At 48.6% G+C, this 21744-nt stretch overlaps 1 protein-coding gene across 4 annotated transcripts; it reads left to right on the forward strand.

Moving 5' to 3' along the window:
• Positions 1–377: 377 nt before the first annotated feature.
• On the forward strand, positions 378–19379 carry LARP4 (La ribonucleoprotein 4). Of its 4 annotated transcripts, none has more exons than XM_086628640.1 (16): positions 378–422; positions 5673–5814; positions 7364–7522; positions 7878–7953; positions 8606–8742; positions 9466–9569; positions 10608–10718; positions 11105–11158; positions 11785–11994; positions 12489–12592; positions 16191–16424; positions 17167–17215; positions 17702–17860; positions 18193–18314; positions 18593–18761; positions 18973–19379. In XM_086628640.1, exons 1-16 carry the CDS (start codon positions 405–407, stop codon positions 19309–19311), a joined length of 2187 nt encoding a protein of 728 aa, XP_086484766.1. In that variant the 5' UTR covers positions 378–404; the 3' UTR covers positions 19312–19379. The 4 variants fall into 4 exon arrangements, with proteins under 4 accessions (XP_086484766.1, XP_086484765.1, XP_086484768.1 ...); XM_086628639.1 differs by lacking the exon at positions 378–422 and adding an exon at positions 5315–5481; XM_086628642.1 differs by lacking the exons at positions 378–422; positions 5673–5814 and adding an exon at positions 6775–6910.
• Positions 19380–21744: the final 2365 nt, after the last annotated feature.

Raw genomic sequence — 21744 nt, forward strand, 5'->3', positions numbered from 1 at the left:
AGCGGCAGGCTGTGCTGCGGAGAGCCAGCCCCGTGCCGGGCGGCGCTCCGCCTTCGTTTTGTGGGGAAAAAAAGAGCATTTTGGGTTCTTTGGTTTTAAAAAAAAAACACCCAATCCCCGAACGCTGGGAGTCGGGATAACCCGACGCGGAGCCGCTGCCCTCCCGCCCGCCAGGGGGCGCCACTTCCCGCGCGCAGCGCTGCGGCCGCTCCGCCCGCGCCCCGGAAGCGCTCGGCGCGCTCCGGAAGAGGCGGAGGGCGGGAGGGAGGGCGGGAGGGGGCCGGGCCGCGGCGGCAGCAGCCGGAGGCGGAGCCCGAGTGTCCTTATCGCTGGCGCGGCCGCCGGCGGGCAGCGGGGAGCGCGGCGGGGCTCTCGGGCCCGCCGGGCTGGGCGCGGGCGGCGGGATGCTGCTGTTCGTGGAGGTGAGGCGCGGCCGCGATGAGGCGGCCATGTGGCGAGAGGCCGCGCACGCCGCTCCGCGCCGCGCCGGGGGGAGGGGACGGGGCTGACACAGCAAATCCGGGGGCGGCGGCCGCGGGCCTGGAGGGCGGGGGGGGAGGGGGGGGGGCTTGGTGCTCTGGAAGGTTCCGCCGGTGCCGGGGCCTCCGCGTGGGGGCGGCGGGAGGGGGGGTGAAAGGCACCGCGGTGACCTTCCGGGGGAGCCGCCGCGCCGCGGCCTGCCGTGAAGGTTACGCGGGACCCGGGGGCGCCGTACCGGCCCCGCGCGGCGGCGGGCGGGCCTCGCGGCGCCTCGTGCAGCCGGCGGGGAGCGGGAGCGGGCCCCGCACCGGCCCGGCGCCCCGCGGGGCTGCACGTCGGCGCTCTCGGGTGGGCCCGGGCGCGGCGTGTGCGTTAAGGACGTTAATGAAATACCCGGCGGTGATGGGAGGGGTGTGGGGGGGATGATTTGTGGCGGCGGGAGCGGCCCTGCCGTTTCTAAACGGACGGGGAGGTCACCCGGGGGGGCGGGGGTCCCTTCGCGGGGTGGGGGGCCCAGGCCTGGGCCCGCTGGCGCTTCACCCGTTTGCAGCGTTTCAGAGGATCCGGTGAAGCAGTTCCAGCGTTTGCCGGGCAAACCCAGGCAACTGCGCTGCTGCTGCTGCTCTAAACTTTGCAGCCAGTTGTGTCTGAGCAGCGTGCGAAGCAAACAGCTGCTGGGTTCCTCAAGAAATGGCTGAGGAAGGCCAGTGGGTTGCTGGTGGTGGGTTCTGTCCAAGTGTAGTGGTCTTTCACAGGAATACCAACGCGTATTCCGCAGTTCAGAACTTCTAAATAAAAAGATTTGGGAAACACCTTCTTTTTCTTAAACTAAGTGCCTCGGTTCTGAACTGAACGTTACTTGACTGGCGCTGAGAGGAAAAAAAGATGTCGTGAGCACAGAGCGACGGGTCTGAAGAGTTTGGTTTTACAGCATTTGGCTGGCAGGGGAACCCTCAAGCTAACCGGAGCGGCGAGCAGCCAGCCCGATCCTAGGCCACGCGTGGCGGCGAGGAGCTGAGCCCGCGGGACGGAGGTGGCCCCTCCAGGCAGGTTCTGGAGCCGCAGTGGCACGGTTGTGCTGCGGATGGGGCTGGGGCTGGGGCTGCTCAGAGGGAGCTGGAGCAGATGAGGAGCGTGCAGAGCCGGGTGGCACACAGCCGGGTGCTTGGTGAACCCTTTTAAAGCACAAACTTGGCTTCCTTGGGCTGCTTTGATCTCCTCCTTTCTCTTTTGCCAACAGTGTTGCGAGTTAAGTTTCTGTGACCTTCATTCAGGAGCATCCATAACGTTGAATTTTGAGTTCCTGGGACGATCTGGACTTTCTGAAGGTGCCTTTTCACTGCCAGGGCAGGGAACTGGAGCTCCTGACCAGGTGTTGTGAGACACTGTGGTCAGATGTTTGAAAGCAGGCAGCAGCTTTTCACTCAGCATGTTTGGGGCTGCCTGAAAAATAAGGTGCAGGACTGGATCGTGTTAGAAGTCGTGAAGCTGTCGGGAGGATTAGCTGACGTGCTTTGTATTTTAGACTTAAAAATATAACGTGCATGTAGTGATTGGGAATTGATCGCTCCACAGCGTGCATGGTGGAGTTCTGTTTTCCTTTTAGCTCAAAAAACTGGCTGCAGTGGGGGAGTGGTGAAAGGCTCGTGCTACTTTTCGTTTAATTTTCATTAATGTTTGGTGTAGGTCTTGTTCTTCCCTGGCAGCCAAGGCCGGCGTGCTGCTAACAGTCAGTAATTAAGGTGCGTTGGCCATTAGTGTTATTAGCTGCATTGTGAAAAATGTAATTGGGAACGACTTGCTGTGCCCGCTTTGGGTGTTGGTCAGGTGGGTACACGTTCCTGATACAATGTGTTAGTAATTTACTGGGAAAACCGAGATCTGTGCATTTCAGGTGGGTGAAACACTGCTCTAGCTGTCACTAGTGATGTCCCCTAGCCAGAAAACCAGGACTGGCGAAGCACTGAGTATTGTTGGCACTTTTTTAGCAGGTGAGGCTTCCTCCTTCCCTCTAGGTGACAAACCCCCTAAACTGTCCTTGTTCATGCAGAGCGATGGACACCATCAATGCAGGTGAGGGTGGTACTGTGCTCGCTTCACCGAGGGGCAAAGGAGGCACTCCTGGTCCTGGGGTGCGTGTACTGGCTGCCTTCAGTGAAGTGACTCTCTCATGACCGTGAAAGTCAATGTGTGTTTTGAGAATCACCTGGGATGTTCAGAGCACCCAAGTGTTGTTACGTGGTACCCTGCAGTCGGCTCCAGAGGAGTTCCACATGTTGGTTTTCTCAGCTTTCTCTCTTTTTTGGTTTGCTTGGCTTTGCCTCACAGCCCCAGTGAGCCTGGAGAAGGTGACGGGTGACTCTGCTGGCGTGGTCTGAGGCCACTGCGGATGCGTTTCCCTACCTGTGTGCCCCTCACCAGCACAAGGCTTCTCTCTGCCAGCCTCCTGTAGGTTTGCTGACCTTCCCTTTTTTCCCTCTGCTTACATTTCCACTTCTGGAAAACATTCAGATTCTCACCTCACAGGTTTTATTAAATTCTCTTCTAGAGTTTTCACTTGGATTCCTCCCGAGAGAGTCAGTCTGCTCTGAGAAACCCGTCACAAGCTCGGTGTTAAGGTTTTGGTTGCGGGATAATTTGAGTTGCTATGAAAATAGAATATTTTAAAAGAAGCTCTAGAGCGCTTTAATTTTTGTTGGCTTAATTGAATCTATTAAATGTAATTAGACTGTTACAATAAGAAAAATATGCTTTACCATCCTTTTAAAATGAGACAAATGCTTCGGCGGTCAATTTTGAGGAATTGCTGGAGGAGAATCTTCGATCTGCACTTGCCAGAAAGTCGTGTAAACTAGAGGGGAGCTCTGCCGAGGAGGACAGCTTTGTCAGCGCGCGGATGCCAGCGAGTGTTCCCAACCTTTGTAACTCTGTAAAGCTTTGACCTCCTCACGAAAGTTCCCGATAGCAGCTGGGAGGATCGTTCTGCAGCCAATCAGACGGGCTGGGTGGCTGTTTGCCTCGGTTAAATAAGCAAAAATTTATATTTTGGCCTTGCTGGGGCACAGCACGCTGTGCTTTCGAAAAGCTCATGGAAATTAGGGACTGTTCATCCTCTCGGAGCCCGTGGTGTCTTGCTGTTGGGATGCACGACGTCAGGGCTGGGTCTTGCCGAGTTGCATTCCGTGTCGTGAAGTGTTTCCAGGGCAAAGAGGAAGTGGCCCGCGCTCCCGTTCCAGCGGTGTGTTTCAGCCGCTGCTTTGATAGGTCCATTCCTCGCTTCATCAGCCCGGATCGTGTTGGTTCCTGAGCATTTTTCACTTGGGCCTGTGACTTCTGAGTTTCCAGGGTGTTTGTAAAGTGGGTGACATCATCTGTCATACTCAGAGTTGCACTTTACTACTGGTCACCTCCAGAAGCGTAGTGATCTCCCTGAAGTGTTTCAATTTCACTTTATCCTACTTATTCCTCAAAATTACTTTAAGCTTGAGCTCAACGCTCACCTCAAAGACGTATGGTAGGGAGGCAGTGTTTATTTTTATGAAATAACGAATCATCTCCTGGATGTTTTTACTTTGAGGAAAAGTAGATCCGAGGAAGTGGGACCTGCTGGTGTTGGATCGTGCCCACGCTGACGGGCTGCTGCGGTGCGGCAGTGACCAGCAGTTGAGCTGAGTCGAGTTTTGAACTTGCTGAACTGCATCGCCCTAACTGTCTTTTTCTCCTTTCTGCTTCCAGCTATATTCTTCTGCTAAGAAAGGGGGAAAGCTCCACTGCTGTGTGGATGAAATCAGTTGTGCGTGGGGGATTTTGAATCTCGGAGGGCCTCGCAAAAATTATCTTTGTTTCGCCTTCTGTCATGATTGTCTCGAACTTCTCCAGTGTTTGAAGGCTTTTTGTTACTGGATTTGGGCTTGTCCTTGTAGCAGATAGCTTTGGAACTAGATGTGACCTTGGCAGAGGAATTATCTCTAAACCTATTGCAACTGCTTCCTTATCCTTTTGCTTTCTGTTTGAGGCCTGGTAGTAAGCCACTCCTTCATTTCAGAATCCAGGAGCCTGGCCTCTGAAATATCAAGCTTCCTTATTTGCGAATTTTTCAGATATAAGCTAGGATTAATGGCTTTTGACTTTTTAATTTAAGCAAATGATGTGAGTGAAGTAGACTGTCATTCAATGTCTGAAGGAACCTGTTTTGAGGAAACTGTATTAGTAGCTTGTAGGGTGTTGGGAATTCTTGGGAGGAGAAGTTTTGCAAAAGCATAATTTTCCTGTCTGTTTAGAAGGAGTTAGTTTTATCACGGCAGAGCAAAAGCCATTGCGATGCTTCTCCTCTGTGCTGTTGCTGGATGGTTGGACCCCTTACCCAAATGCCTCTGAGCTTGTGAGCAGCTCTCAGAAAGGGGCCATGAAGGCACCATCTTCTGCTGTAGGGATGTTTGTGCCAGGTTCCAGGCTGGAATCCAGCATTTCTCTTGGTCGTCTCGCTCTTTACCCTCCTACTCTGATTATGGTCCGTGTTGCCCAGTCTCAGAGTGAGACAGGCCTGCTGCCCCTCTCCCAGCATGCCGTGGTGGTGTCTGTGTTCATCTTGGCACTTCAGAAACTTCAACGGCCGAGGTTTTTGTAATCCTACAGTTTAGGGAAATCCTGGGTGTACGTCGATGTGTAGGAGATGTAGGTGAATTCGTGGGGAAATCAGGTGGTGCTCCGGTGAGTTCCTGAGGAATCCTGGCATAGCATAAGTGATGCTGGGTCAGTACAGATGTCACTAATTCAGTAAGTCGTTAGTTTCTTCTCCTTGAAATGTGTTTTTTTACCTTCCTTTCTAGGAAGGGGTCTGGAGGAGGGAAAATTTCTCTTTCTGGTGAAAGGGGACTGGAGCGTTATGACAGTCAAGTCTTTAAAAGCTTGAGTTCCCAGAGTCCCTGACGGCTAGCCGCTTCCTCTGCGATGTTGTCGGATGCCAGTAAAGAGAGGTTGGAGGCAACACTTCTAATGGAGGTAGAAACGAAATACTTGGAAAATACCAAGGATTCTCCTGTTTTAATTAATGAAAAATCACATAGGTGCTTAATAGCTGGTTAGACACTTGAGATGTGGAACTCTAATCACTAAATTCACCTGTATTGTCTGGCTTGCTCTAAAGAATCTTTGGATTGTTTTTCCTAATAAAAACGTTTTGGTCTCTTTAGCAGGTAACGTCGAAAGGTGCTGGCTTGAACCCTAATGCCAAAGTGTGGCAAGAAGTACCCCAGGGGAGCGGCGAGGCTGTGCCACCCACAAATGGCGCAGAGCACTCGTGGCAGGAACCAGCGGCTGCGCCAGGGCCCGAGGGTGAGATGTGGCGGGTGGAGCGCGCGCCGCGCCGTGTCCCTTGCCGGGCGGCGCCGAGGGAGCTCAGCGCCGGGAAGCAGCCTCTTGCTCTTGTCCTCGAGGTCGGCAGTGCTGAGGTAGCAACAAGTACGAAATGAGCGTGAGGAGGCTGTAGACAGCTTACTGAGATCGTAGGTCCGACCTACTCCGGTTTCGGGATTCAGGAAGGCGGCCGGAGCCGCGCTGGGGCAGGCCACTTCAGCAGGTGGCAGGATCCGAGGGGCCCAGTGATGACTGAGTAACGCGCTAAGAGGGAGACGGGGTGCTAAATGTGCAGAAACGGGTCCGTTCACCGTCGCTGCACTTCAGCATGCACTTGACCCTGTGAACAGGAAGATGAGATCTGAGGGCCACCTGCGATCCTGGTAGATCACTGGGGTGCTGCTGAGAACCGTTAGGCAGCAGCGTTTGTACTGGAGTGGCAACTGCAAAGCATCTCTGGCGAGCTCCTGCCAGTTTAGTCTGTTCCGTTTCAGTCCCTGTTTTCCATCGTTACCCTATGGTCGGTCCTGGTGTCCAGAACTAAATTTCCAAATGGTTCAACTCTTCTGGTTTGACTTAGGCTTGGTATGGAGCCAGTTGTAAAGCTGGAGTTACTCAGAGTACAGCAGAGGCCTGTGAATTAGGAAGCAGAAGATTCTCGGGAAAACAGGAGATAAAGAAGGGAGGATTCAGTTTGTGTAGCCCTGTCAGAAGTTTCTGGTAAGTCAGCAGAAGTGGAGAGAGAGAGAACTGAGTTAGTGCGTTGGCTGAGAGAAGCTGCTTTGTCTCTTGGTGACAATGTGCAGCCATCGTGGCAGAGTTACGCCGCTGGAAAAGTACAGGCCATTTTTCCATATTGCTTGCTTTTATGCAATTTCCAATGTAAATAGTTGAATATTATCTCGTCTCAAAGTGTGTTTTTTAGTGGATTGATCAGTAGTGTGGGAAAGATCCAGCAGAGCAGCGGATTTTTTGGAACAATCTCCTTTGCCTGACAGTCAGATTGAACTGAAGTTGTGCCTGGTTCTGTCTCAAGCAGCTGCAGTTCTGTGTCCTGAAGAAGAGAGTGGCCGATGTCAGTGTCCTCTCACTGTGGTTTATAACAGTTGCTCGGTGCTCCTGAGCCCTTTGCGCACACAAGAATTACGTAATGTCTGGAAGAAGTGATGTAAACTGTTTTAGCACTTTGTTTTTAGGAACCTCATTTAAATATTTTAAATTTCAGATGGAAAGCCTGTTTTTCGCATCCTCTACCACTTTTGAGGATCTTACAGTTTCACTGTCTTACTGTTTGCTTATCACTGAGACCCTAGTGCAACCCAGAAGGTCTTTCTGAAATTAGAGAAGCAGAAAGCACTGCCTGATACAAAGCAGAAGCTGAAAGTCCAAGAAACAATCACTAAGTTGAGACACTTTCGGTCACAGCGTTCTTGAGTATTTGTTTTAGTGTCGGTCGTCAAAATTTTTCGAATGGAAAACATTCTGAAGCTCACAGTAGGTTTTCTGTTGGTGGTGTTTCCTGTGCCAGGTAACGTGGAGATCTCGGAGGACAGCTGCAAGCACTATGAAGTGATGTATTCTCCGCCTTGTGACGCCGCGAGAAATGGCACAGGAGTTGATGAAGCGTCTGCAAATGGAATCGTCCTCGCAGCTGAAGATCTCGGGTACCAAATCTATGAAGTCTCTGGTGAGTATTCAAGTTGGAATGCCTCTGTCAGTACCTGGAATCCTCTGAAGTCTGCTGCAGTTGTGGTGTGACTGAGTAGGAACTTGGGAACGTTTCGTGTGCGTTCAAGGGGGTTTGAGCCAGCCGTAGAGCTTGGACAAGCAGCTGAAGACCACGGGGTCGAAGTCACCCTGAGAACGTGCAGCACCGCGGTCTTTACGTATTTTGTGGCCTTTTCCTCTTGGTCTTTCCCAGAAGGATTCATTAGAATCATAGAATCATCTGGTTGGAATTCTTTTATTGTACAACGAAACACGTTCTTGCATTGTACGTTACCATGAAACTGAGCTCTGATGGTGGATGTGGTAACTTTTAGGTGACGGCAGCCCCGCGGTGTCCACGGAAGACATAAGAGAATGTTTGAGAAAACAACTTGAATTCTGCTTCTCACGGTACAGTGCAGTTAACTCGGCTTCCTACAAACCCTTTGTTAGTCGTTGACAAATTGTTCCTTTTTTAGGCTCGATATGTGCTGTCATCTGCATAAACATGTTAGCTGTGAGGGAGAGGTGGTTGCCATACGAAACAAGATTTGCTAAAATGCTGTAGAGACCCTGTGGTACCTTCCAGCTGTTCCAGTCCTATCCGTGCATCCTCATCCTTTAACGAGGATGGAGTGTGACTTCGGTGCTTCACGGCAGTGAGATGGCGAGATAATTCAGCTGTCTGGTACCAGAAGAGGTCTCTGGCAAGAGCCTTTTTGCAGCCTAACGTGCAGAGCACTGTAACTTTCGTTAAGTTCTTTATTTTCTGTAGCTTTCATTAAGTTTTTTATTTTCTGTAACTTTCGTTAAATTTTTTGTTTTGTTTTAATTTATATTTTTTTGGTTACATTTTTTATTTTAGTTATCTTATTCTGCTTTGTTTTGATCTGCTGAGACTTTTTGCAGGAGAGAAAACCTGAATATGTTTTGGCTAGAGTTAGCTGTGCATTAGTGAATATTTAAGCCTGTTTAATTAGTGAATGTTTATATCCTGTTGTTTTGAGGCTTCTGTAAATCAAGTTGAGGATTTTTATAAAATAGTGAACTTGTGTCTTTTTAGTGAGAATCTTTCCAAGGATCTCTACTTGATGTCTCAGATGGACAGTGATCAGTTTGTTCCCATATGGACGATTGCCAACATGGAAGGTATTAAGAAGCTGACGACTGATATGGACCTTATTCTTGAAGTTTTGAGATGTAAGTCTGGGTGTTGGGTGTCTGTATGAGCAGAATAAAGAATTCCTCCTTGCTCCAGAGAAACGTGTTTAGTCTCTCAGCTGGTTATAGCATGTCGTTCTGGTAAATGGTGTCGGGAACCTCATTCTGTGGAGAAGTTGGAGTAAGTGGCTGTTCCAGACACGCTTTGTGATAAACTGCCTACATGTGCCCGAGTAAGAGGCTACTCTAAGATGTTGCTAGCAGTGGAAGTCTTACTCTGGGAGTAAACCTAGTCTTGTGATTCAGTGCAAGAGCTTACTAGAGTGATAAAACTGGAAAAAGCTTATCAGAAAAAATTAGCTAGAATTCTGCTGTGCCTTCCTGTGCCGATTCTGCACGTGGCTTCTTGTGGAGACAGTTGTAAGTGAACTTTTAAAGTCTTATTCTGACTTGGTTTTCCTACTCTTATTTGAACTTTTCCTGTTAGGGCTCTGTCTGGGAATGGTGTGACATCCTCTTACTTGAGCGTGAGCTGGGGAGTGAGCTTTTCCGATACGTGAGCTGCAGATGGAGGCAGCGTGAGACAAGGAGCTAAAACGTGCAGAAAATCTGACAGACTGTAGCTGATAAACCAGTCCTTTCCCCTGAATTCAGGAAATTTAGTTTCTTAAGCAGTCCTGGGTTAACGGAGTCTCTTACTGCAGAGATGTTTTGCAGTGCACCATGTCCAATATTAAGCCAACTTTTATATTTTAATTTTAGCTTCTCCTATGGTACAAGTGGATGAGAGAGGGGAGAAGGTCAGACCAAACCACAAACGATGTATTATCATTCTCCGCGAGATCCCTGAAACGACACCTATAGAGGTAAATAAATGGAAAAGAAAGAAGGAAAAGCCTGTTGATGTTTCGGGACGTGTCTTCAACAGTGCTTTACACAGCAACAGGAAGTGTGGCTTAAAAGGTCCACCAGGATTTAATTCAATTAAACACAGATATTTTTCTTGTAAACCACATAATTTTTTCTGCCTGGCTGTACTGTCAAAAAAGTCAAAGCCAAAATTGGTTGTCGTTGTTGTCCCTTCCCAATATTTACAAATGTTTTAATATGTTCTTAAAAGTAAACTTTTTTCCATCAAAAATTGAGCTAGCTAGGCTTTTCTGCAAGGAAGTTTGTACTGGTCTCTTTTCAGATCCAAAAATGAAATCAGTCCAGGGCATAGCTTGGAATTCAGGCTGAATTTTTGTCACAGCAGTAACTTTACTTGAAGTCAGACGGTTGTTTGGCAGCAAGAAATGTTACTAAACATTTCTCATTCATTGTGACCCAGTGTGAGCCGAGCTCATTATGCTCAGAGGAGGGAGGATAATAAAATTCCTGCTGATATTTGGCTAACAGAATGATTTAGCTCTTTGTTTTTTAAAGTTGTACCGCAGGGTGTTTGTCTACTAGCATTTTTAATTAGTTCTTTCAATGCAAAAGCTGAACAGCTGCTTTGCCTTCTCTTTAAAATCTGATTATTGCCAAGCTATCAGGGTGCCTTGATTCAGAAATATTTCTTGGAATCGTTCTTGTCTAGATGACTCTTCTGATCTATAGCCACATTTTGGCTACCTTTTTCATATAGAAATATCACCAGTTCTACACTGGTCTTGATTTCCTTACCAGATGGGCCTGCTGCTTTTTATTCCGGGAGCTCAGTAGGCTGGGCTAGTACTCTTGGGTGCAGAAGCAGGTAGAGGATAATCCAGTGTCCTGCAGACCTGTCAAGGGAATAAAAGAACATCCTTGGCCAAGGGAAGGTTGCAGCTGAGAAGCTGGAGTGCAAACTTTTGTTGGTTTAATGTTCAGTTCACAGCTTGGAGCTAGGTCACCGTAACTGCCTGGTGTCTTCTCTCCCCCAGGAGGTTAAGGCTCTGTTCAAAAACGAAAACTGCCCCAAAGTGATAAGCTGTGAGTTTGCTCACAACAACAACTGGTACGTTACATTCCAGTCAGATACAGATGCACAACAGGTAAGGCTGCCTCCGACTGTTCACGACTTCTCAGTTTTATTGTTAACGCTTCCCCTGCTCCAGAGAATCACACACGTGCTTCCTGTAGCTAAAACAAATGTTTACTTACTGGTTCCCCTTCTGTTATTTTAAAAGGTTACTGGCAAATTCTAGTTCATAGAGAAAAAAGTTGAGAGGCTGTAGGGTTATAATTCCCTTGTCTGCCTCGTGCCTCAGCGCTCTCTGGCCATAACTGACATCCAGTATCCTGAATTTGAAGTGTTAATGGATTTATCTGGGCTAACAGGAGAGCACGTTGCTACACGTTCGTGTTAAATCATGTGATATCCTTTGAGAAGTACAATTTCATCAAGATATTCTAATTTTAATCTTTTTTGTATGTGCAGGCGTTTAAATACTTAAGGGAAGAAGTGAAAACCTTTCAGGGCAAGCCAGTAATGGTAAGGCTGCTTTATATGAGGCTTGTTTTAATTGAATTGTATATGAGGCTTCTGCTTTAATTGAATTATATGGTGTTTCTGTTTGATGACATGCATTTATGGGGGGAGGAACTAAGGAATTAGCAGCGGGATGGTTGGTAACACTTGCTCTGTAGGCTGTTAACGTGAATGAGGCCATGGGTAGCTTTGAAAAATTACGGTTGAGTGGCTGCTGCTTGTTCATAGTGCTGCTTCCCATGAGGTGTGGAATACATTCCTGCTTCGTCTTCCCCTCTCCGCTTTCCCCAGAATCTGGGTCTGCAGAACTCAGGAGAGGGACTCCTGCTGTCGTGAGTCTCTCGCTTGAGTTCGCCGCTCTGCGGGGAAGGCTGAGGGAAGCTGTTTGTGCTCTGACTGGGAGCCTGGGCAGATTGCCTAGCTGGAGCAGCATGTGTCTCCTCCTCCCGAGCACGCTGGAGGAATGTGATCTGGGGTACATCTTGTCGGGGTTTGTATTTGTGAGCGGTCATCAGCCGACTTCCTTTTCACATCCCTTCGGTTCTAATTTCAGTAGGCAAGAAGGATGCAGTGTCCTGCGTGTCCTTTTCTCCCAACTGAGATGTGTGATGTGGTTTGGTGTCTTGCAGGCAAGGATAAAAGCCATCAACACGTTTTTTGCTAAGAATGGTTACCGGGTGGTGGATTCCAGTGTCTATACTCAGCCAGTTCAAACCCAAGCACAGTTTGCCTCGCCACTGTTCATGCAGCCTGTATATAGCCCTCAGCAGTACTCTATTTACAGCATTGTGCCTCAGACGTGGTCTCCAAGTCCTGCACCTTACTTTGAGACACCACTGGTAAGTAACAGCTGATGAAAGTGGGGGGAGGTGGTCCAGAACATCAGTAATAGTTTGGTTAACAAGTCATCAGGGTTAGCGGGCTTTCCAGCTGGAGAACACGTAAGTTCTCTAGTCAGATCCCTCTGTTTTATGATACTCCATGTTTTGTCATGGAGCTGATAAAGCAAGACTCAGAGAGGCTGCATGTCTCACCATCGGCTGCCATTCAATGACAGAAATTTTGGTATGAAATTCCATTATCCAGAGCTACGTGTTACTGGAAGAGCTTTGTAGCTCTTCCAGGAACGGGAGGGCTCTGATGCTGAGGTGGACGTGCAGGCTGTGAAGCTGGTGGGGTTTTCTCCTCAGCAGTACGTTCACAACGTTCTGGATGCAGTAGCCCAGCGTAAAAGCACGAAGGGACTAGATGAATAACTGCCGAAGCTGATCTCATGAAACTGCAAACGTTTTTCTTTTTAGCTCAGCCATTGAGACTGTTCTGTCTGTTGCAGGCCCCCTTTCCTAACGGTGGATTTGTGAATGGCTTTAATACACCAGGATCATATAAAACAAATGCTGCTTCTTTGAGTATAGGTCGCCCATTCCATAGGAATCGGTAAGATAGCTCTGTCAGTTGTTTGCTCTCTGAGAACTTACGGTGTTGAGATCCCGAAGTGTTCCTTGCGCTTGTGAAACGCAGTGCCTTCCGATGGGACAGGTTACTTACTCTGTTTGTCAAGTGTGTGTGATGCTTTTCAACTTGATTTGTAAAATAAAATTAAAATCAAAGTGGCAGCTTAAGACCCTGAAATAATGGGCATATGTGCTGGAGAGAGCAAAGGTAACTCCTTTAAAAGCCTCAGAGGAATTTCTGCAGACAAATAAATTACTTCCTCTTAAGGTAATACTTCTGATTGTGTTTGTTACACGCAGATTATAAACTCCTGCAGCACAAACGTAAGCTTTGCCTGTTGTGTGACCCGTCTTGCAGAGAGCGTTCAGTTTATGCAGCTGAGTCGCATGCCCTGGCTGCTGTGTGCTAAAACTGCCTGATGCCGAGTCTGTTACTGCAATTTATTTGCTTTTATCCCCATCTTTCCTGATAACTGCAAAGACTCAGATATAAACACTGGGGAGGAGGAAACACTTTGTGTTTCCTGGAGCAGCGCTCCGTAAATACGCTGGAGCAGTGATCTGTTTGTGTGGGTGAAAGTTGTTTTATTTGCAAGCTCTTTCCCTGTGTTCAGCACGCGGGCTGGTGGCATGGGAATTGCTTTTTACCCCGTTGGAGACGTCGGCCGACAGCTGCCGGTGCCGTAAGTGGTTTTGGGATGCAGCTGAGGTTTGTGGCTGTCGGCAGAAGGTGGACTCGGAATGTCGTCTGCGGTGACTCAGCAGAGTTTGAATACAGGGTGAAGCTGGTAGCGTGGCTCTGCAGACAGGGCAGCTGGTTCAGGCACAGCTGCTCAGTTCCCAGCAAAGGTCTTTCGCCTTAAATTGTGCCCAAACTTAAAGCCCGTAGAGCTCTCACGTGTGGAACCTGCCACGAGTGTGGATGCTGAAACTGCACAAGAATTGTGCGTACCCAGATGTTAACACCCCGAGGTGACCACACGTTCACTGCTGCCGTGTAGGTCACACCTATGGAGTCCTTAAGCTTTTAAAACTCCTCTGCTTGTGTGAAGACTTTTCATTTGTAAAACTTCAGTCGCTGTGAAGTTACAGCTTGACGTGTACAGGTTCTGCTGGTCTGGCTTGGTTGTCTTATCTTTCCTGCCAATCTTGCTCAGCTTCGTGCTAGTACCAAGCTCTGGTTTTGCAGTAATAAATGTTCATGTTCTGGAAGCAGACACGTGTTCCGCTTCCACAGGATTCCTTTCAGGCAGGAGCCTCCACGGCAGCGGTGAGCACAGCCTCCAAGGTTTGGCCCAGTGATGATCAAGTATCGCGCTAAGAGAGAACAGGTCCAACAGTCGCTGTCTGGGCAGCCTGCACCTCACGCTTCTCCTTCTTTTTGCTCTCTGACATCATCTCTCCTTCTCTCTGCTTTTTTTCCTTCCTTATCTTTCCTTGTCTTTTCTGCTTTGCTCTTCTGCCCAGACAAGATTGTGGCCTTCTCAATGACGGGTAAGATTATGAGATCTGAGGGCTGAGTAATGACTCGAGATTCCATTTTAAGAACAAATTGAACAAAATGGAAGGATTTTAGTTAGCTTGCCTCCTCATCCCTACCGTCTTTGATGTTGGAAAACTGACCTTATTGAGGCCTTAAAACTGGTTCTTAATGCTTCTTGAAGCTGTGAAGTATGAATTAATCTTTGTTCAGCCTGTCTTCTTTTGAACTGCAGCAGAGTTCATTTGGAGAGGTGCATCCAGGTGCTGCTTGTGAGTTTCTGTCCTGGCTCGTTAAGTGTGATTTGTTTTGTCACACAGGCAGTTAATAGTTAAGTATTGGATTTTTCTCTGTAGCTAAACGTTTGTTTAACCCCGTTGTATTTATTTCGCCCTGATTTGTTAGAACATCCTGGTGGGAAAGGAAGACTGAGTCTTTGTAACAGAGAATCCTCAGTGCCAATATTGGTTAAATTGGTATTTTTCTATCCAGCCATCCAAAAGGTAACTTGAAATGTGTTGGGTAAAGCAGATCAATCTGACCACTCAAAACTGGGCTGTTAGAAGGTGACTTTCGTTCTGCTTTCTGGCTACATCTGAAATGCTGCAAAACTTCCCACTGTTAATCACAAGCCTATGGAGAAGCCCATCAGATAGTGGTGGAGTTGATTTTTGAAATACCACAGGATGACAGCTGAGCAGAGGGAGGAGTCTGCTGCTGCTTCAGCCACATCACGTCCTGCTGTTGTGATCTAGTGCTAACAAACGATAATTTGTCATTTGCTGAATTGTCCCATTTTACTTTCTCTTCTCCCAACTTAAATTCTCTGGCCGAGTGGGAGAGAGCAAGTTTATGGGTGCAAGCTGGAAGGAAACTACCTCTTTGTTAGGCAGTCTGGGGACTGTGGCATCCACAACGTGCCTTTCCGTATTTGCTTAGCGTAGGGAAACCCAAATCTGCCTGATTTATGGTCTGTTGAAAGAAAGGACCCTTTTTCAGGCTGCTCCTTGATTACTCTGTAAGAGATCAAGCAGTCAAGTTAACTTCTCCTCCTGGACAGGAATCGTACTTCAGCTGGCAGTGGGAGAGTTTCTTCCGCTTGCATGGAAAGTTTTCATGAGATTGTTTAAAGACAATAAGCACGCAAAATCCTCCTTCTGTCCTTAAACTGAGGTGCACAGTGTTGACCAGAGGAGGCAGATGCAGTTTAAGGTGCTTGCTGAAGCTGGTTGGTGCTGCGTGGAAAAGACAGCGAGGTGCAGAAGTGGAAAATAGTCTGAGCACCTGAAGGCTGCTCCAGGAAAGTGTTCCATGTTTTGGTAGCTCAGAGTTTTTCTGGATAATTCTGGGTTTAAGACTCGGAGCCGTAACTCACAGAAGCACAGAGCGTGCACAGCTGCATCTGTGTTCAGAGGAAGCGCGGCTCCCACGCTGGGTAATCCATCGCTGGGAAAAACGTCGGGGTGTTGGGAACTGCAGAGTCAGTGCTGTGGCCGTTCATACCGGGAACAGGGAGACTGAGATCCCGGCTTGTCAGGGGGAGGTGGGCTCCCCGCCACCCTGGCCTGACCTCCCTGTTCTCTTTGGCCTGTTTAGTCGCCATCTGCTCCTGGCTTCTTGTTTCAGTTCGCCTTTTTGCTCATGGCCAGATAAGTTTGTTCCTCAGGCTTGGCTTAGTTCTCCAGATGACTTTCCAGTACTCTGTGCCCGTGCTGCAGGCCCAGGCAAATAAAGAAATCCCTCTTTGGGTTCTTCTGACTCTTTGAACACCTCTAGATTTTGGGGTTTTTTGTTGGTTAGTTTGGGTTTTGGTGTGAGTTCCACCCCCCACCCCATTTTGGTGTCTGGTGAGCCGTGAGTGCGATGTTTTCTTCAAATGACAGGAGGGGAGGTTGCAAGAAAACTGTAGCAAAAGAAATAGATGGAGGTAAGGAAGAACAATTTCTTTGTTCTTGACAAATGTATGTGGGAAACAACTCCTCTGATGGAGTTCCAGTACTTACTGACCTCTTGTCAGCTACAAATTAGCTGTAGTTGCTGGTAGTTTTGCATCTTGTTCCTTGAACTGTGGGTGACACGGCTGCCGCTCTGTGCCCTGCAGCGTGAAGCCTCACTTCCGATCATCCGGCAGCTCGGAGCACGCTGGGGAGGGTCCCGCGGCTGTCAGCGCCATGCCGATGGGGGACGGACCACTGAGCAGAACCGGCTCACGGAATTTCGTTATGGAGCGGCAGAGCAGTACGTTAACTGGGCACCCAGACCAAGGGTTTTCCCAGAAGGATTCTCCTGCCGCGCAGATGGAGCAGAATGGAGATTACGGCATTGGCAGGGGCAGGTGAGGAACCGTGTGTGACACACCAGTGCAGTTGGGTCGTGGTGTCGGAGGTTCGAATGACGTGTGCCAGCCGAGGATCATCAGCCCTTGGCACAACAGATCTCTTTGCAAAGACTGCCCAGGAGAAAACGGACTTGAAATAAAACAGGTGTGGTAGATACTTAACTGGGAGCGTGAACATGTCCTGCCTGACTGTACAGCTGTTAGCTGTTCTGACAAACACCTTGCAGGGAGGTAGTGAAGTGCCTTCATTTCAAAATAACTGCCTGATTTGTCCCCAGAATTGATTGCTGAAATAACTTTGGTGTTTGTGTTGCTGTAAGTAATAAGTAAATCCTCAGTTAGGGGATTTGATGCTCCTAAACTTTTAAGTGTCTATGCCCTGAATTAACAGACAAAAGATAAAACCAGTCGATGGTAAAATGTTTAAGTGACTAAGACAGATATGTGAGAGATCGGATGGATAAGTTTCTTACCATAAAATTGTAGGATACTCTTCTATAATGTGGTCTAATTGTCAGTGTGCTGGTTCAGACGCAATGCTCCACGGGAGAGAAAAGAGAAATAGTTTCCCATATTGGCTGTGTTCCAAGAGTGTAAGAGCTTTGACCCCTCCTGAAGATGGAGAACGTCCCAGAACTGTATCTCGAGGAACATCAGGAGGCTACTGTGAATCCCTGTGTGCCGATGAGCGCACTTCGGCAGGATGAAGGCACTGACTGACTTTTCTTTGCCTTTCCAGGAGGAACGTGTTCAGAGGGCGGAGGAGACGAGAAGATGACCGCGTTTCAGTAAGTTCCACTTCCCTTATTGCCAGGAGTTGCAACGTGGTGGCTTTGCGTTTATTACATGCCCTTTTACAAGCGGGGGTAGTGATAGGACAAGGGGCACTGGATTTAAACTGAAAGAGGGAAGATTTCGATGGGATCTAAGGAAGAAATTTTTCAGTCAGAGGGTGCTGAGGCACTGGCACAGGTTGCCCAGAGAAGCTGTGGCTGCCCCATCCCTGGAAGTGTTCCAGGCCAGGTTGGATGGGGCTTTGGGCAACCTGGTCTAGCGGAGGGTGTCCCTGCCCACGGCAGGGGGGTTGGAACTGGATGTCTTTGAGGTCCCTTCCAACCCAAACCATTCCATGATTCTATTGAAGGGGTGGCACAGTCCGTAAATTCTTGGGTTACATTGTGGATACTCGGTGTTTCTAGGAAACTCCCTGACCCTTGCCCAGTGTTTTAATGCTGGGTGTTACGGCTCTATTAACGGGTATTTTGCTTCTCTAGAGACCTCAGCCTTCAGCAGAAACAAAGACTCAGACACCAAAGTTTGACTTGCTAGCATCAAATTTCCCACCTTTGCCTGGCAGCACCGCAAAAGCAGCGGGAGAGCCCGTGCTGGAGAGCAGGATGTCCGATGTGGTTAAAGGAGTCTGCAGAGAAAAGGTACCCGCTCTGGCCTCTGGCACGCACACCTGGGTACGACGTGCCGTCTGTGTCCCTCCTCCCCTGCTTAAAGAACCGGTTTATGTAGGAGCTGCACATCAGAATGCTTTTAGCCCAAACACTGCACTATGTTTGTTAATATCCCTGCGTTTTCTGTCTTCTCTTCTCGGATTTCTGTGGCTTTTTGCGGGCGTTTAGCTGAAGCTGTTGTAATATTCCTGTAATCAGGACTTGAGCAGCCTTTGGAAATATCCCACTTCTCAGATGTCTTGAGCTGACGTATTGAAGAGCAATTTGAGCATGTCTGCCATCTTTCCCTGTTTTCTGTACAGGAAAGCAGAGATTTGCTGCCCAGCTCTCCAGCTCCCGCTCAGGAAGACCAGACGCACAGCACTGTCCAGCAGCCTGTGGCAGGTGTGAGCTCACCAAGCCAGGCCGAAGCTGTGGCGCTGAGGTACGCAGACGCTTGAATCGAGAAATATTTGCGTGTCCGAGCAAAGACTCCAGCTGGATTCCAGCAAAGTGACAACAAATGTGTGGTGTTTCTTCTCCGTCTGTGGCGGGCTGCTTCTCTAGAGGCCACTCGATGGAAATAACCCATCGTGGGGGTGATGGCTGTGCCATCCCGTTCTGCAAAAAACGCAGTTGTGACTTCAGAGGAAGAAAATACTTTCTCAAACATCGATTTCTGTGTGAGTGGGTTTTCATGTTAAATTTTTCTTGATGTAACAGCACAGTTCAGCCAGACAGCAAACCAGAAGAAGTGTCCACTCAGAAAGATGTGACAAGCCACGCTTCCCCGCCGGCGTCCGTCTCTCCTGCCACCGCTGCAAAGCCACCACGGACAAACACCACTTCACCTTCTGCTAACGCAAGTGCAGCTCCTGCTTCGTCGGTGCAGGTAAGGCCCAGAGCAGGGAGTGGGTGGGGAATGTTGGGAGCTCTCTCTTGGATGTGCTGATGTAGCACTTGGGACCTTCTCTCGTGCAGTTTGCCACCGCCGTGGTGCCATCGCTCGCTGTGCGGGTTCTGCTGTGCCTGGGGTGGGCTGGAGGAGCGTGGCCTGGGTTGGGCTGGGGTGTAAACCTTGCTCTTCTCCCTTGGTCCCGAAGGAGCCACGCAAGCTGAGTTATGCTGAAGTGTGCCAGAAGCCCCCAAAGGAGCCGCCTCCTCCAGTTGCTGTTCAGCCTCTGAGGGAACATCGCACCAACATAGTTCCCCCTGCCAAACCCGAAGAAAACGGCGCACCCGAGAAGGCTCCGGAGAAGGCTCACGACAGGGTCGAAGGTCGAATGAAGGATTATCCCGGGTTCCGAGGCAGCGGGCCTCCCAGGGGAGCTGCTGGGAAAATCAGGGAACAGAGGCGCCAGTTTGGCCGCAGATCATCGCCTCAGGGAGCACCGCGACGTGTCGGCAAGGAGCAGTACGTGCCGCCCCGCTCACCAAAGTAGCGCTCGTCCAGCCAACTGTTCTCTGTTGGATTTGAGCTGTGGGCTGGCAAGCAGCAAAGGAGACTGGGAGAAAGGAGTTTTCGTGAAGGGGAGTGCTGAACTGGAGCGTGGCTTGTATGGAGGAGTTGTGGAGGGTCCCAAAATTCATCTCTAAAAGTGATTTCGCAAATGCTGGAGGATTCCAATCAATATAAATATAGAGATTATAATTTTTGTATTTTTGTTTTTAATTTGCAGAGGGTTTCCTGCTTGAAATCAGTTTTGGGGTTGTGAAACTAGCGTTTTGACAAAGTGAAAGAGTATGAATTGACAAATTAACCTGTCCCTCAGCGTAGGAGGAAAAGGATAAGAGAAGATTATTTTTTGAAAAATGAGCGTTTCTGTAAAATTAGAACTTTTTTTAACCTATTTAACATTTGGCTTGTGGGCTGGTGTGTCTGCCGTGGGTGGCCCTGCCCTGCGGAGCGCGTCCGCAGCGGAGGCGCTCGGCCGGCGTGTGAGAGGAGTGCGTGCAGCCAGAGACTGGTGTCGTGACGTAGTCACCGATGAGAAAAACCGAATGTACTACTGTAGTAAACGTCGTGTTTCCAGCTTGGAGTAGAGTCTCTTGACCTTACTAACAGTTCATTCAGCAAGCTTCTCAAACTATGATTTTTACAGGATGCTGGATTGTAGGTCAGAGCACACGGACAGCAAATGTCTCCTAGACGCAGTTGGAAGGAGGCAGAAGGGAGCGCGTCAGGATTTTTGATTTGCCGTTTTCCCTCGCCTCCTTTGAGGGCAACTTCTTAGGTTTGCTTTGTTTTGTTTTCTTCTTGCTTGTTACTTTCTCTAATCTCTTCATCACAGACTTCCGTGCGTTTATCTTGGTATGTTTTCCTGAGGTAGGCCCGGTGTAGGATGGATGGGTGGCTCCGCAGTACGTGGCGTTAGCTTCCCAGAGCCTGGAATTCCAGTTGCCAGTGTGGCATTCTGCCTTGCAGGTGGGAACTCTGCGAGTCAGAGATGCAGCTGGGTTTTCTATGTCCTGACCTGTCTTTGTGTTCTGGAGCAGGGTGGTGGATGCTGTAAACTGGAAATCAGGGGTTGGATCTACTGGGAACTCGTCGTTTACAGCTGCTGTAGTAGCAACTGACTCTTTAAAACTGCTTCAAGTGGAGCTGAAGGCAAAGAATGAAGCAAAACCCCTCTTGGTCAGGGAAGCTGCTCGAAAGGCAGCGTCTCGCCTCGCTGGATGCTGAGTTTGCAACACTATCGTGTAGTAAGGGGTTAAGTTTAAAGGTGATTACCATAATGCCCGGAATAGGAAAATTCAGCCTATTAATCTGCCAAAATCAGCATGCCAGGGTTCAAAGTTCTGCAGAAAGTGTTAGGGAAAAGTAGCTTCCAGCAGTAAGAATCACACCTTTTCTTTTTTTTTTTCTTTCTTTTTTTTTTTTTTAGTGACTAGCAATTGTACAAATTTCAAGTCGTAAGTTGTGAACACTGGAAAACTCAATCGTGATATATACCGTAACCATCTTAGTAATATATGCTCGTGTTGCCATTAGAGTGAGTGTCAGTGGCAGTTAAAATAACTGTGAAAATCGTCACCTTTGGATTTCTTAGCCAGGTAACCCTTGGCCCTTCTTACTCAGTAGGGATTCTCTACCGACTGCTTGGAGAACACTCATGTCTATTTTTATAAATATATATATAAAGCCAGAGTTGTCATTTCTCTAACTTATTATTCAGCTTGGCAAGCGCTTTGGTTTGGTTCATAACACAATATGATGTATTTATGCAGTTAACTGTTCATTTCTACGCATGTTATATATATAGACATATATATAAAAAAAAAACCCAAAATCGTTATTCACTTTTAAACTACCTGTACTGGGTTTGGGAGTTTTTTTTTTTTTAATTTAGTAAAAAAAAAAATCATCGATCACATCTAGGGTTTAGGGATGCTTGCAGAGCCCTTCTCCCTCCGTTTTGATAACGCCGCATTTGTTGGAATGAGAGGGAAGTTTCAATATTTAAAAGTGTTGGTGAATTCCGAGTTAGTTTTTAATCATTTTAAAGGCTGTAAACAATTACTGCAAACTGGAAAAACCGAGCCCGTGTGACAGTCACGGATGTTTGGGATAGATGCGTGCTGTCACCGAGAGGTTGGCAGGCGTCGGGATGCCGATCGCTGCCCGGAGCTTTCGCTGGTGGGAGGAAGAGTTCGGAGGAAGAGTTCCTTGGGAAGAGGCTGTCGGGCCGCTGCGGTGATGGCGAGTGCTGGTCCCGATCCGTGCAGTGCTGGGATAACCTCACAGTGTCCGAGTTGGGATGCAGAACTCCATTTATTGAACGTGGAAGGAAAAATAACAGCAGTTGGGTCTTGGGCGGCGACTGGGAAGCATGGCTGCGGGGAGGACGCTCCGCTTGTCCCGAGCGTGTGTTTTC

The sequence above is a fragment of the Tauraco erythrolophus genome, chromosome 31, assembly GCF_009769465.1.
Source record: "Tauraco erythrolophus isolate bTauEry1 chromosome 31, bTauEry1.pri, whole genome shotgun sequence".
Taxonomy (NCBI): domain Eukaryota; kingdom Metazoa; phylum Chordata; class Aves; order Musophagiformes; family Musophagidae; genus Tauraco; species Tauraco erythrolophus.

Bases quoted from the DNA above. Each gene is read 5' to 3' on its own strand.
- LARP4 (XM_086628639.1), top strand. From the start codon at position 5,431: ATGTTGTCGGATGCCAGTAAAGAGAGGTTGGAGGCAACACTTCTAATG. The intron at 17,216-17,701 runs GTAAGTTCCACT...TTGCTTCTCTAG, and splicing joins GAGAAGATGACCGCGTTTCA to AGACCTCAGCCTTCAGCAGA. The intron at 18,315-18,592 runs GTACGCAGACGC...TTGATGTAACAG, and splicing joins GCCGAAGCTGTGGCGCTGAG to CACAGTTCAGCCAGACAGCA.